The 16,477-nt window shown below is 42.1% G+C and overlaps 1 protein-coding gene across 4 annotated transcripts in view; it reads right to left on the bottom strand.

The window, feature by feature from the left end:
• Positions 1-5,107: 5,107 nt before the first annotated feature.
• The window catches only part of CACNA2D3 (calcium voltage-gated channel auxiliary subunit alpha2delta 3), an 866,452-nt gene continuing 855,082 nt past the window's right edge, over positions 5,108-16,477 (bottom strand). For all 4 annotated transcript variants that reach the window (XM_045493219.1, XM_045493218.1, XM_045493220.1 and 1 more), the window contains 3 exons: positions 8,067-8,179; positions 7,765-7,847; positions 5,108-5,523 (listed from right to left, as the gene is read on the bottom strand). In XM_045493219.1, the coding sequence (XP_045349175.1) occupies positions 5,431-5,523; positions 7,765-7,847; positions 8,067-8,179 (289 nt within the window). In that variant the 3' untranslated portion in view covers positions 5,108-5,430. The remainder of the gene's footprint in view (positions 5,524-7,764; positions 7,848-8,066; positions 8,180-16,477) is intronic.

Raw genomic sequence — 16,477 nt, 5'->3', positions numbered from 1 at the left:
ACGGTGACAATATCTTACTAAAAAAGATACCACTTGATATTTCTGTCTCATAACTCACTTATCGTTAACTATTTGGAGCTAGGGTAATTACAACGGGGTTGTTGGGAGTGGGATTTTGTGGTAGGTTTTTTGTCAACAGGATTCTTGGCAGCCTGCCGTATGGGATGCAGCAGTCAGATCATGCACGATGTAAGAGTTTAGGGCTGCAGAACGCATCCTAGGCTGAGAGGAGGGCCTGTCCTGCAGACAGCACCTGCCGGCACAGCTACGTGATTCTATGCTTCACTTTATTGCACATAATTGTGGGAATAGAAATGACAGTACACCGTGCTGACCTGCACTATGCCAGCCTATACCCTTCGCCTTACACTCAAGAAGCAGGATCCCCAGCACACTGCAGTGAGCTGCGCTCTTTGTATTTGCAGTTACGTGAATATAAAGACATCAGATTATACTAAGCTACTCACAGGGCTTGAGATAGTGCCAGCCTGCATGATGTTAAAGTAAACATCATGCAGTCACATGTGCCCCACAGTAGCTCCGACATGGATAGCCCTGACGCTTCTCCACACACATGCCTGCAGGCCGCAGGGATATTTCGAACTCACCGCACTGCGATAGCTTCAGAAACTGTCAGCGGCGATACCGTAAGTCAGGGGGCTGACAAACCATGGCCCACGTGTCAGATCCAGCCTTCCACCTGTATTGCACAGTTTGCAGGCTAACAGCGGTGTTTACGTTTCCCAAATGTTTGGGAAAAACTCAAAAGAAGAAGAATATTTTGTGGCATGTGGAAATAGAGGAAATTCAAATTTCAGTGTCCTTAAAGAAAGTTCTGTTGAAACACGGGCTCTGAGGTGCTACAGTGGCAGAGTTGAAGAGTTGCCACAGGGACGATATGGCCCGCAAAGCCTGAGGTATTTACTCTGGCCCTCTGCAGGGAAAGCTTGCTGACCCATGGTTAAGCCATTCTGCATTACCCAAATGTGTACGTGAGTACAGACTACTGTGTTTTGAATGCAGAAAAAAAAAGGCAGCCGTGGTGTCTTGTTACCATATGCTCTTTGTAATCATAGTTAACAAAAATTTCGCTCCACCGGTGCAAATTGCCTTTATGTGTCCAAATGCTGCTGAATTATAATCTCCCAAAGTAGAAAGCATTGCCATCTTGACTTACTACCTATCTGAGGGGGCTGGGGTCTGCCGCTGTGGAGACCTATGGTACACAGGAGTGGCACCTATGTATATGGTGCGTGGTATGGCCATGGTTAAGGGCAAAGGGCATGGAGTAAGGCGCTGGCTCGTACTGGCTCTCGCACCTTTAAGTAACTTGCTTGTTGAGCCTCAGTTTCCTCATCAGGAAACGGGAACAATAGCAGGTGCACAAAATGATGATGACAAGCGCTCCACATAGTACCTTGCAAATAGGAGGCTTTGACAGATGTGGGTGGTTTATTTATGCACGGTGCAGCTACTTCCTGGGCGTCACTGGAGTTGAGGAGTAATTCCAAGCAACGGAAATACTGCCGTGGACAGGACAGGCCTCCCTCACAGGGTGTGGGAGGGGAATCTGACAGTAAACAGGACCGTGTCAGCTCTCGTGAATGTCAGGCCGTAAACGAAAGAGAGGTGAATGGACGGTGAGTAGGTGTTGCCGGGTGTTCACTGGAAGACCGCTGGGGTCTGGATGGCAAGGAGGATCCTGCATCTGAGCTTTGTGAGAGGTGACATAGCAGGCTTGCTACTGAATTGAGTCTACAGTGTAGCATCTCACACTATGTAAGGGATTCCTGACGTTGGTGGGGCCAACATCCACAATTCTGATGCCACACAGGGATCCAGAAGGAGTCTATTAATTTGTAAAGACAAAACCCCGTGACTGCTAAAAGATTAGAGCAGGGTTTCTCCGCTTGAGCCCTACTAAGATACCTGAGCAATTCTTCGTTGTGGAGGCCCTTTTGGTCTTTGTAGCACGTTTAACGGCATCCTTGGCTCTACCCACTCGATGCCAGCAGCACCTTCCCTTGCCTTAAATTTTGACGAGCACACAATGTCTCCAGACATTGCCAAACATCCCCTGGGGACAAAGTTGTCCAGGGTTCATAATCACTGGCTTAGGGGAAATGATGGCTGCGAAGCCCCCAGCAGGAATTACGGTTGCTGCAGCTGGACACACGTGGCTGTCATTTACTGGAAACGTGCCCTTGTCTCTCCCCAGCACACGTGCACCAATTGGGAGCGTCTTCACAAAGCTCCCAGACTGCAAATGCTACAAACACCCCTCAAGTGTCTGTCAGATTATTCCAACCTCCAATATTGATAATCACTAAAATTGTGCTCTTCTGGGGCGCCTGGGTGGCTCAGTCGGTTGGGTGCCCAACTTCGGCTCAGGTCATGATCTCACAGCTCATGGGTTTGAGCCCCATGTCGGGCTCCCTGCTGACAGCTCACGGCCTGGAGCTTACTTTGGATTCTGTGTCTCCCTCTCTCTCTGCTCCTCCCCTGCTCACACTCTGTCTCTCTCCCTCTCTCAAAAATAAACATTAAACAATTTTTAAAAATTAAAAAAAAACTGTGCTCTTCTGTCTATAATTATTTTACTATAGTCTCTTATAACATGACAAATGGTATTATCCTCTGTAGTGCAGTACTGTTTATAATTTAAGTAAGAATGCTACATTATTATTTTAGAGTACTACGTTGTTCCTAAACCTGTGTTCTTGTCTGTGCTGTGTTTTACTATTCTACCCTCAATGTATATTGTAAGTATTCTACTATATTTTTATTAATTTTATCTATTCTATAAATATATTTTGTATGTAATTATATATGTATATCCATGAATATACATATGAAAACTTTCTACCTTTTTGTAAGAATATTGCTACCGTGTTACACTATAATTTGTAATAGGTGCCTTCTAAATCTGTTACCAATTACAGGAGACTCCTGAACAACATGGGTTTGAACTGTGCAGGCCTGCTCATATACCGATTTTTTAAAAATAAATACTGTACATAACTGTGAATGTATTTTCTCTTCCTTGTGATTTTCTAATAACATTTTTTCTTTAAAAAATTTTTTTAACATTTATTTGTTATTAAGAGACAGACAGAGCAGGAGTATGGAAGGGGCAGAGAGAGGAGGAGACACAGAATCTGAAGCAGACTCCAGGCTCTGAGCTGTCCGCACAGAGCCTGATGTGGGGCTCAAACTCACAAACCGCAAGATCATGACCTGAGCTGAAGTCGGATGCTTAACCGACTGAGCCACCCAGGTGCCCCAAAACATTTTTTCTTTAGCTTATTATAAGAATGCAGTTTATAATACATATAACATACAAAATATGTGTCAATCAACTGTTTATGTTATCATTAAGGCTCCCAGTCAATAGTAGGCTATTAGTAGTTAAGGTTTGGGGGAGTTAAAAAGGGGTTGGTGCCCCTAACTCCCATGTTGTTCAAGGGTCAGCCATATGCTGAATGTCACAGCCTATAATTTCAGTAACTAGTTGTAAGAAAGGAAGGCATGAGGAGGAAAGTCACTTTCCCAAGGTCATAATACTATATAACCCTATTGTTGTTGAGATGAGACTCTCTGAGTGAAGGGCTGAGAAGGAACAAGCAGATAAGAGAGTCTCTAAGGAGTTTGGTTTGAGAAGCTGAGTCAGTCAGAAGGAAAGAGGTTGGTGGAGGAGGATTGAGATTTCTGCTCTGGACATGTTATGTTGGAGAAAACAGATATACAAATAGATAAATGGAGTGGCCAGTTGACTGGAGTCACTGAGGGAACTGAGAATGTGAGGCACAAGGTGGGTGGTTCATTCACATGAAGGTGATGCCTGATGATGCCAGAAGCCAAGAGTGTGACCCAACTATGCCATCTTCATGTCACTAAAAACGATGCCACACCGTTGCTGAGAACAAGGAGTGAATTTATAGATAGTGAATAGTGAATACACAGGGAGTGAAATTATAAATGTTTATTGGACACTAATTTGTATCAATAGTATTCAGCTACGGGCATGATTATATATTCGATCTACTGTTGCCAGTTCTTTAGAAATATAAAGGAGAATGGTGGGTCATGTCATGTTCTTGTTTATAAAAAATACACTATGGTTGTTTAGTGTACATATAATGCATTTTGATACTTGTGAGGGCAACATATGAATTTCTTCATACACTTAGTGCACAGAAGTGAATAATATCAATGACCACGGTGGTTGTAATACTAGATAGCCCCATAGTTGTTGACATTTTGACAGTCAACATGTTATAGTATTGTTACATTGTCAACAATATGGGAGGCATTAGAGTTTCAGGAAATAGAGCAACGTAGTATTATTTTTCCTATAAATACTGGCATCATTTCAGGAGAAGGCAGGATAATCACATCAGTTTTTCTACAATATCAACAGAATGTGGGCTTTTTTTTTTTTTAAAGCTTAAGTGGCATTCTCCCCATGACTTTTAGATGTCTGTCTCATAAAATAAGGCATTCTCGATTCTAGTGAGGCATGGAAATTATTCCACTTTATTTGGTAACCACGATCCGGTGGAATCTGTTTTCTTTGGTTCAGGATCCAGTGTTTTAGGAATGCCTTACACGTCTGGGCAGTTTCACATCTTGTAATATTTGAGATCTAATTTCATCCCTTGTTTATGGGGAAAAAGCCAGAAGCCAAATGCTCAAGCAGAAGCTTGAGAGTCATTTGTAGTCATTGTTCTCTTCCTCCATCAAATCTTTTCAGAATGAATTCCTCGCATTTATGACTTTATTCCTCTTCCCACATAGTTCAACACTCGAGTATCTTGGGAGCTCGTGTTCCCATCCAAATTATGATTTCTACTGAAGTTTAGTTCAAAAAAAAAATTATTCAGGGCTCTTTGTAATAAACGCTTCCCATGAAGATGATAGTTTGGTTTACTTCTGTAAACATTTTTATAACTGCGAGTGAAGCACCTAAACAATTGTTAAATATTTGTCTAGAATCTGCTTCAGAGCAAAGTCTCTGCCAACAACCGCCCTTTCCCGGTATCTGGAATGGGTGACTTTTCCATGCGGTTCTGTCTGTATTCTCAGCAAGAAAGCAAAACTCAGAAGATTATGATTTTAATATACTTTATTTAAAAAGTACACAGTTTTAAATTGGTTTCAATGGGTTTCAAGCAGAAGGGACACTGCCCACTTGCAGCCCCATTTCTGATGAAGGGTGATTATCATGTAGCAAACTCACATTTGCATGACTGGCAAAGTAAAAAGATAACTTTTTTTTTTTTTGTCAACAGATCTTTAAGAGTTTATATCACGCACAGTTTAAAATCATGAGATGCTGATGGTTGGACTATATTTCATGTCTCCTATGTCGCACCATATTTTGGTTCACAGTTTATCCATAATTTAGCATGCCAAGAGAACATCTCAGTGTCACCTTGAAAAAAGCATCAAGAGCAGAGGGAAGACGACAAGGACCATCTTGGCCTGCAGGCTCGGTGCACCCCCACACTCCCTTGCATTCTCCTACAGGGAAAGGCAGGGTCGGTTAGAGCAAGATGGATTCCAAGACGCCTTCAATTTTCTGAGCTACATCGAGTCCCCAGACCTCTCCCCGCACTCTCCAATGTAGGAATCAAGTCTTTTGGAAAGTAGATAACACAAAGAAATGGACTTGTCTAAATTTCATCAAGTTTGTGACAAGAATCTCTGATTCCAGTTGTCAGTGCCTAAATGTTCAAACTTACTCTGTGCGTATTATTACACAGAACATTCAAGAGGCAAAGGGCTGGTGGTGGAGCTGTCTGTTGTGATCGAATTAGAACAGCCGAATGTTGCCCTTCTAATGTCTTCCTATCAGAATGTAAGTAAAGGTTGACATCCAAGGGGCCTGATCATTTCAGCACCAGCTGTAAGAGGTTTTGTGGGCCTTCTTTCTTTATATGTGGGGAAAGGAGGGCTTCGTTTTATAAAAATGAAATCACATTACGTAATCCTTTCTGCAGCATGCTTTTTATCCACGGGTTGATGGCAACTCTTCTAACTCCATTTTTCTAGCTCTATTTTATTATCGATGGGCATTCATTATCTTCTCTGTTCTCTGTTGGTATGAACAGTGCTGAGTGCAGGTCACTACCAGTCCATGGTCCAGGCCTGGGCCCCTGCCTATGGTAAAGATGCCCAGGAGTGTGAGTGCAGGGCGAGGGGTATTCTTGCCTTTCATGGCTGTAGCCGGATATTTCATCATCACCTGTCCGTTCTGATCACCCAGTGACTTTTAGCTTCCATGCCCTTGGCTTCCTTTTATATGTACTTGTTTGACTTTTCAATTTTAAAAATTTCTTTAATGATTTGGCTTATAAATGATTTTCTAAGTTGTATAAATTGGCTGTTAACTGTAAATTCTCTTTTTCCATAAAAAAATTGTAATTTTTATATAATTAGATACATTCTGTTTTTCTTTCACAGCTGTCTGGTCTTGGATAGGAAGATTTCTCCAATTCCTAACATTTCTTGTGAGACTATTATTTTACCACTTAAATCTAATGTGTATTTTCCGCTTTGAATCGAACCTTGGTTATATCTAAGAATTTCTATTCTGTCGTACTGACCTCATCTTACTAGGTTTAGAAACTTAGAGAAAAAAAATAGTAATTTTTGAATACTTACATCTATTTACCGGAGAAAATTATCTCATTAACCCCAGAAGATTTCTACTCTAGTGATTTTGGTTGTCTACGTAGACAGTCCTGGTTTTAACTGAAGTGACTTTAGTGTTTGGGGACTATTAGTTTTATTTGAATTTTATATAAAGATTTTTTTTTATTTGAATTTTATCACTGAGTTTTACCAAAGACCTTTCCAGCATATATCTGTATAATATGTTGCTAGTGAACTCGCCTTTGAACACAGAAGCAAACATTCTTAGTCAATTCCAAGTTCTTATTGGTCCTATATTGACTTTAACATCATTTGCTAGGACTTGGAGAGTTTAGGAAAGATGAAAATTGATTTGCTATTTAAAGGTGGACTGAAAGCCAGTGCATTGGCTTTGGTGGCATTTTTAAAAATAGAGATTTTCCCAGTATCCCTATAATAATAATTGGTCTAGGCTAGCTTTCCATTTCTCAAAGTGGGGTGGAGTTAATTTTTAAATTTCTATTATTTCTGCTAGACCAGAAAGGGTTTTTTTTTTTTGCCTATGGCACTTTGGGGGTATTCCTTTTTCAGGTTCACCTTTCTCGGTGCTAAGTTTAATTTTCTTGTGATCGTCACTTCTGGTGTCAATGGAGGGCCTTTGTAGTTGTGCCTCCATGTGGTGGTTATCATCCCCCCGCAGAAATCGTGACTCTTAATCTGGTATCAGTATTGCCATTTCTGCTTTATATGAATTTCTCATCAATAAAAGGCTGTCTAAAAGTAAGCAGGGGAAAATAATCTGAACTGCAATTTGAAATAAGTAAACCAAGATGGTCAGAGCCACGTTGCGTGTAACAGCGTGAAGAGAGAGAACTACGGTACGTTCGTAATAGGGAAGAGAATAAAGAGGCTTTGAAATATGTATACGGATACAATAAGACCCTTAAGCACAGACTAAATAAGAAGGCACTGAGGGGCTGAAAGTAAAGTACCATTAGCCTTCCTTTGATTTGCCTGAAAGGATGGTTTCTTCACAAGTAAACTTCTTAACTAGAGTTCTTTGCCAATTGTGAGATTCTCATGGTGAACCTGGTAGAAAAAGAGAACAGGAAGGTCTCTCAGACTTACCTCAGGATGGAAGCCATGACAAGACTCGGGACGCCTTCTGATCTTCTGGGCCTTTAAACGTTCACACTTAAGGGATTCGTTATGTTGACTGTAGTTAAGGCATATTGCTAAGATGTCATCACTTTCCCTTACTCTGCATTTTGAAGGTCAAACCTTGGCACTGCACTCCCTTCATGACTCTTCTCTTTCCAACAATGGAATGGCTGTCATTTCCCCCTAATATTTCTCCCCTAGGTTTCCTTCCCGTAGATCCCCCTCCCTGGCTTCAGCAGCAGTAGCTGGACCTACACACAAAAGGATATACCTGATTTCAATGGGGGCCATGGTGATGGGGGTCACGGACTCACACAGGCAGCTGCTGTCCACCACCACCATGAACAGATTGCTGCTTGGGATTTGCTGGATGACAAAGGACCTGTTGGAACATGAAGCACAGACAGTGGGTGGTCATTTACCGTCCATCAAATTAAGAATCCTGAGGAAAACTCCCCTGGGGAGCTAACTACTATAATATTTTAGAAAACAGTTTTCAGAGACTGCCTTACTACTAAAGTTGCCTCCTTCCACAAGGTTCTTCACGGTTAAATACCAAGCTTCATTAAGAAGACAACAGTGTAGGAAGTGTAAGAAGACAACCTATGGCTATGGTGACACAGAGGTCATAAAACTCACCCTGGGAAGACTGGAATGTTGTATGTGCACAACAGGAGAGTCAGAGTTGGCTAAATCATCTTGATTTCCAAGGCCTAAAGGCTTGGGCTTTTCCAAGCCTTGCTTCCTTCTCCCAGTTTGCACCTGAAGTTCCCAAAAGGATGAAGAGAATATCCTAGACCCTTCCTGAACTGCTTTGCACAATGTCTGCCCAAAATAGAGGTACGATACTGGCATGAGATAGATTCTGGTTGTTGGAGAGTTCTACAGTTCTGGGGCCACGTGTGCCAGTGCTCAGGCTGTGGAGCGGCTTTGACATTGAGTCCATCAGTACAACTACTCCAATGGAAGTAAGCCCAATGGCACCTCCTCTCTCATCATCCAACACAGTGAAATGACAAAGTAACGCCACCGTAAAAACACTCCTGGAACAACAAATGCTACTGGCTCTGTGGAGGAACAAATTAGCAAACAAAATCCCATATTCTTCCAGAGCAAACAGAGTAGCTAAATATTTAGCTACAAGCCTAGAACTCCCATCGTATAATTTTTCATGACATTTCACTAAATTCAGTTCAGTCAGATGAAATAGACTGTAACATAACAACATAGTCAATTTCCCCATAAGTTTTTACCTCCATTCATCTTTCTCTCAACAAATTTGTTCTATTCTCATCACAGTTTACTAAAATCATGCAATGAAAAAGAATCCTCTGTTTTGTGGGAAATTATAATGAGGAGAAAGGACTACCTTTTCATTTTACCCAATACCACTTCATATGTTGAATTATCCAAGAATGCCTTGGAGATTATAACACAACCCGTTTCTTGTCTACAAATGCCTTCACCTGTTTATCTAATATCCTGAAATTATGGTTATTGTTTTTCTTTCTCCATAGGAAGGAACAAGACATGACTTTCCTCAAAGATGCTTCCTCAATGCCTACACCATACTCTGGAACATGAACTCTCTGCCCTCCCACACTCTCCACAACTCTGTCTGGCTTGAGAAAAAAGTTTGACTTTGCTGTCTCATTAAGGCTTTAAAATTGTTGGCTTTACCTTCCCCTTTTAGCACTGCGTACCTTCTCACCACTGCAATGACACTGCCCTAGCAGGTGGCCTCTTTATAATGGATTATGCCTGTGAGAATAAATATAACCTACCTCAGATGGTGCTCATCAGAAAACCAAAGATTTCCATGTTGGGGGCAGGCTAATCGAGTCTAAATGACCAATGCAAAGCCAAGATCATACAACTCTTTAAAGAACAAATGACTGACTAGAATACTAACCCAAATGAATCTACCAGATGGCAAATAAAGGAAAAAGAGATTTAAAAAAAGCTCCCCAGGAAGAGAATATTTTCCCATTAAAGAAAAATTTGACTTTTCTTTTATTAAAAGGGGCCATTCAAGCATGAGTGAAACTTTAGATCATCAAAGATACAGACCAATCCTAAAAGCTTCTCTAGGAAGAAATTACTTAAAGAATGAGAATGACACCAACTTCTCAATGGGGGACTTTAGATGAACAAAACAGAGCAACATACTTAAAGTTTTGAGGGAATGGAAAAAAGAAAAATAAAAGGTATGTCAGAGTCCAGAAGAAAATAGATTCTAACTAACTTGAGATACAGGTAGAAAATTGTGTTTTAAAATTTAGGGATAATTACTGAAAAGAAACTAAAGAATGCAAATCTGATTAATCCAAGATAGCATGGTAAATAACACACACACGTGCATACACACACACACACACACACACACACACACACACCACCGCCAGTATAAGATTATTACCAATCACAATAAATGTCTGTCGGTTAGATTCACTTATCAAAAAAGCAGAGACTCAAAAACATTAATTTTAAAAAAAGGCAGAGACTCTTAAGCTGAGTTTGCCAGAACATCAGCATTATGCAGTCTGTAGCACATACTCCTGAAACAGAATGACACGGGAAGACGTGAGGATACACCAGAAAAATACTAATGACAAAATAGAGGGACAGGTTTAGTAAGATTCTCCTACAAATATTCAGAGGGAAAAATCTTTAAGACGTAATAAAGAAATAGTTCATATTGAAAAACAGTATAACAGTATAACAAGATAGGACATGAACGTTTACGATCAGAGTGTACAGATTCATAGAAAGGCCGCAAGTGATTGATGAATATATGATCTATTAAAAAATGGAGTGAAGACTCTTCAGATCTAAGCAACAGAGCATATAAGCTAATTTCAAATACAGGGAACTACAACACAGTCCAAAGAGCTGAAAGCACCAATTACATGTTCTTCTCTCTTTTTAAAAAAATTTTTTCTAATGTTTACTTATTTTTAAGAGAGAGAGAGTGCACGCAAGTGGGGGAGGGGCAGAGGGAGACACAGAACCTGAAGAGGCTCCAGGCTCTGAGCTGTCAGCACAGAGCCCGACGTGGGGCTCGAACTCACAAGCCGTGAGGTCATGACCTGAGCTGAAGTTGGATGCTTAACCGACTGAGCCACCCAGGAGCCCCCATATTCTTCTCTTAGGGTAAAAATACAATCAGAAATTAATAGCAAAAAATATATAAACAGTGGAAATTAAAAATAAAATTAAAAACAACATTCCATTAATCTTTGAGAATTTAAGAACAGCCCAGACTCAAATCTGTGCAGTATGACCTTAGATATTTTGTTTATTGGGAGAGGGGAGGAAGTTTGCCAACAAATGAACTAAGGTTTTGGATGGAGAAGCTGGAAAAAATATGAACACAAGCCTGCACCTGTGCCCTATACTTGGTCTTCCCTCTGGTACCCTGGGTTGAATACTGATGCCTCTCTCCTAAGCCAGCTCTCAGGCTTCTCCAAGGATAGGGCTGATGGAAGGGAAGAGAGGTGATCATTGCATAGTTACCTTTGACTACCTGCCACTCCCTTCATTTCACAAACATGCTGTCACATCTCTCACCTCAGGAAAAACAAAACTCTCCCTTGACCTCACCTATTTCTCCCTCCCCTTTTATAGCACAGTCCTGAAAAGAATTCTCCAGAATCTGGCCACTCCCCTGAATTCCTCCATTCACTGCAATTCTTCTGTAGTCCTTACCATTCGACTCAATGGGTCTTGTGAAGGACCCATGACCTCACCACCTTTCTTTTCCCGCTCCAGTGCCTCTGCTTCCTCCTTCCTTGCTTACTGTCCGCCCCTCACCAGGGACTGCAGTTTCCTTGGTAGGGAGGCTGCATCTGCCCATCCCCCACCCCTAGAGACTTCCCCCAGCGCCCAGCACTGGGACTGAGCAGATTCTCAGCAAAGATTTGTTGACTCAGTGACAAAAGGAATTTGTGAAGATAAAAGCAGAAGAATAAATGCAAATAAAACTGTGAAGATAACTGAAAGACCCAAATTCTGGTTTAAAAGAACACTGACATAAATCAGCCTTTGGCACAAAAGAAAGAAGTCACAAAGTCACATTAAAACCCAAAAGATCCAGAGGCATTTAAGCATTTTAAGTGACTATTATGTATACCATTGTAAACAATTTGAAAACTTAGAGCAAACACACCTTTGGGGATAAAGTATAAATTATCAACATTTGGCTAAGCTGTAAAAACATAAGCAGACCGACTGCCATGAAAAAAACCCTGAAATGTTCATTGAGAATCTACCCACAAGTGCATATGACCAAATCACCCACAGAACGGATATCAGTGTGTTCATAGAAAACCCATGTGAACCCACTGACCAACTAGTAGAAGAAAAGAACTCAGCAAGCTGACCAGTTACATAATTAGCATATAAGACCACAGCCTATCCCTGGCACAGGCAGTAACCAATGAAAAAAACATTTTTGAAATAAAGAACCATTGAGTATATCAATAATGACTATGAAATGCCTAAGAATAAATCTAGTAAATGACTTCTTTATTAAGAAAATGATCATCTTTACTGAACATAAGAAGACAAACTGAGGGGCACCTGGGTGGCTCAGTCCACTAAGCATCCAACTCTTGATTTTGGCTCAGGTCATGATCTCACACTTTGTGCGATCGAGCCCCATGTTGGGCTCTGTGCTGTCAGCTGCTTGGGATTCTTTCTCTTCCTCTCTCTGCCCCTCCCCTACTCACTCTCTCAAAAATATAAATATAAACATTAAAAAAAAAGACAAACTAAGAATTGGAAGGAAGTACAATGGTTGTGGAAAGGAACACATATATGAAAGATGTCATTTCTCTTTCAATGGACCTTTTAATTCAAGCAAAGGAATTCAAAGGGATTCCTACTGGGACTGTCGATGGTGTTTGAAGTAATGACCCTAAGATTCATTCAGAAGAGTAAATATAAAGAACAGTCTGGACAATCATATAAACTTGAGTTTAGGAAAAGGGAAGCAAAGCCAAGGTGCATGCCCTAACCAGTATCAAAACCCATGAGAGGATTTACAGAAGAGGAAACACAGCTGGCAACACAGCTGGACAACTGATACATAAAAAGGGGTTCGATCTCACTCAAAATGAGAGAGCATAGAAGTTACAGTGAGACTAAAGTAACGGAATGCACTTTCCACTAGTGGATTGGCAAAAATTGAATCTATGGTCATGTCATGACGGAGTCTGAAGAAGTGAACATCCTTCTATACTGCCGGTGGGAAAGTGAACTTCTACAGCCGTGAGGAGAAAATTTGTTATTACTGCAGTGGACATGAAGTAGAGCTCATTTCTTCAGTACTTTTACTTCTCAGTAAGAGCCACTCTTGTGCCGGAACCAACAAGTCATGTGTAAAGATGTTCTTGGTAACATTGTTCATTGAGAAGAGAAAACCGTGAAACCCACCTCAAAGTCCATCAACAGAGGGAGGATTAAGTAAGAAGCAGGGTGTCCGATCTGTGGTCTACTTGGCACCAGAAGAAAGGGAAAAGGAGGTCGTTTATTGCTGTGAAAGAATACCCCCAAACACAGTAAGTGGGGAAACAATGTTGCAAAACTATAACAAAGTGTGGATATTGAAGAATATTTAGAAATGTTCACTTGAGAGTATTTAATTCTGCTACAGAGAACAAGAAAAAATAAGTGGGGTGGATCAGATGTATCCAATGTGCCAGTGGTAGCAGAGCAGTAAGCAATCCACGATTCCAGGTAGTCACAGAAAGAACAAATGGACGAAACAAGTAGACCCTTGTGAGTTGAACGCAAAGAGAACAGTGCATATGAAGCGTCTTCCTAGCAATATGAAGAAATGAAAGTACCAAATGAAATGAAATATTTGTAAGACATAAACTATGTCATCTCCAGAATTGACAGTTCTCATTTATGGCATCCTTAAATCAACCCACTGGCAACTCCCATTCTCTGCCTGAGCCACGCAGATAAAAGTCATGGTGGCTCGGCGGTTGGAAGCAAGCTGCAGACCCGCTCTCTCTCCGATGAAGCGAGCAGGTACCGGTCCGAGTCACCTTCTGTCTGCTGAGCCCCTATCCTCACCCTCAAGTCTGGCCCTCCTACCATGTCATCTATGGGAGAGAGAGCAAGGGCAGTGGTGAGAGGAGGGGAGGAGGGGAAGAGACTAACAGGGGTAACTGTTAAAGCAAATGAACTTAATCTCTAACGTTAAAGTTCTTTAGAAGGAGACCATGTTCCTGTAGTCTTAAAACATTTATAAAACAGGACATTATGTGAAGGGCAGAGTATTGACACTTTTGTTCTACAAAGGAGAAGACTGGGACTCAGAGAGGGTAAGCAAACTCTTACTGAAGCTATGTGAATGAGACCTGCTTGTGCCCATTTGGAGATGGGGGAACAGGAGGCTGGATAACTTCCTGGATCAACAGGGGCAGACTGCAAGCCTCGGGGCCGGGCCCATGGGGGGCCCCAGGAGGCGGCACACCTCTTGTCTTGTATAGGGACTCTTAGTGCTCAAACTCCTTGAAGGCAGACCGAGTGACGACTCAATGACAAGGGTAAGATACTGGTTTTAGCACACTTCCCCTCTTAGTAAAAGGCTCCCCAAGCATTCTCCATGAAGTCCCATGGCAAACTTCTCTTTTTCCCCCAAATGCTAGATGATTCAAAGCCCTGCGTGCAGCTATCCTGAAGCGGGGGAAACAACCCCCTACAAAGGATTTGCCAGCGGAAAGATTAACTGCTTTTCCATATTTTAAAGACTTACTGTCTGCTTATTAACATGGTGCTTCGGAGGGGTCTGGGCAATGTTAGCTGTACATTTATGTGCACAACGTGTATTTATGGCCCAGGGTGCAGGGTTGAACTTCATAAAACACACCTCCATCCAGCTGGGCCCAGCAGCCAGACTGACATCATTGTGCAGGGGAACTGTGGCCTGGTGGGTTTGCTTGGGGGCCAAAAAAGGCAGCAGGGAAATGCCTCAACAGAGAATCACAATGGCGGTTTCTAAGCAGGGATAGGTCAAACTGCGTGAAATAAATTAGGTCCTCCAGGGAAAGAGGAGGGGAGAGGGAGGCAATTTTGATGTGTCCATTGCCGGAACTGAAATAATGCAGTCCTCCCTTTTCCACTGGCTATACACTGAGAAGGACTAGAGGGGAAAAATGATGTGATTTCAAGACAGCTTCCCCTGGCAAGAGAGACTCTTAGCTGCATGCTGTCCACTAAGAGGGGCTCTGCTGACCACATGAGGAAAGCGACCTTGCAGCTTCCCTAATGCTCTCCCCGGACAAACACGCGTAATGGGAAGGGCTCAGGGATAAAATACCCGGAGGACCCACAATGCACATTTGGAGAACTTGGTCGGCTTGTCTTTTATTAATTGGGTACAAAACTATAGCTTGACAAATAATTGGGGCAGGATAGACTATTTTTTTTTTTAATTTTCTTAATGTTTATTTATTTTTGAGAGAGTGAGAGAGAGAGAAGACAGAGCATGAGCGGGGGAGGAACACAGAGAGGAATCCAAAGCAGATTCCAGGCTCCAAGCTGTCAGCAAAGAGCCTGACGTGGGGCTCAAACTCATGAACCGCGAGATCATGACCTGAGCTGAAGCTGGTCGCTTAACCGACTGAGCCACCCAGGCGCCCCCAGGATAGACTCTTTAAAAAAAAATTATTTTATTATTTTTTTAATAAAAGTTTTTTTTAACATTTATTCATTTTTGAGAGACAGAGACAGACAGAGTGTGAGTGGGGGGAGGGGTAGAGAGAGAGGAAGACACAGAATCCGAAACAGGCTCCAGGCTCTGAGCTGTCAGCACAGGACCCGACACGGGGCTCGAACTCATGGGCTGCAAGACCATGACCTGAGCTGACTTGGGACGCTTAACTGAGCCACCCAGGCGCGCCTAAAAAAACATTTTGAAGTCTTTCACCCTTTATAGATTTTCACCATTGATACAATTCCCAGATTTTATCCTGACATGAAATAAAAGACAGTGAAATAAAAGACAAAAGTCACAGGGGATTCTCAGTCACAGTACTATTCTCCAGATGGCCTGGGTACACAATTGTGGCTCTCCAACGGGATCTTACTCTCGTTAGGGGTAGGACGATGCCTATCCTCCCCCAATGTACCCCAAAATGCCCCACAGTGACCTAGGCCCATAACTTGTGGAGAGCAAACATTTGGTGACTGTTTAAATTCAAACCAGAGATTAAATATTGAGGATGTGTTCCAGTAGAACTCCAGAGCCCTGCTGTGGAACAGCATGGGGAGGGGCGGGGGAGCACCAGCACCTGCTCATGCTCAACCCAAGGGAGGTAAAACAATGAACAGCAACGCCTCACCTGCTCACCCCGAAAAGTGTCAGGACTTAACAGAAATGTGGAACAGTTCCCTCCTTCCATCCTTCCTTCGTTGGCTTGGTTTTCCACCCTGCTATGTTGAATTCCTGCTTTCTCATCTCTAAATGATATCTTGCACAGACTCCATAACACTCTGACCATTTTAGGTTGGTACAATTAGGCCAGTCTAGTTAACTGCTCTAAGTTCACTCATAGTTCAAAGCTCTACACTATTCTTCCTTCAAGCTTCTAGGTTCTAGCCTCTTCAATAGTTGGGGTGGGAAAACAGAGCAGTAAAGAGGCAGCATCTTCTATTTACCAGGCTG

This window comes from Leopardus geoffroyi, chromosome A2 (genome assembly GCF_018350155.1).
Source record: "Leopardus geoffroyi isolate Oge1 chromosome A2, O.geoffroyi_Oge1_pat1.0, whole genome shotgun sequence".
Classification (NCBI taxonomy): Eukaryota; Metazoa; Chordata; class Mammalia; order Carnivora; family Felidae; genus Leopardus; species Leopardus geoffroyi.
The sequence above is the reverse complement of the archived record's forward strand: the minus strand, read 5'-3'. Positions and strand labels throughout refer to the sequence as shown.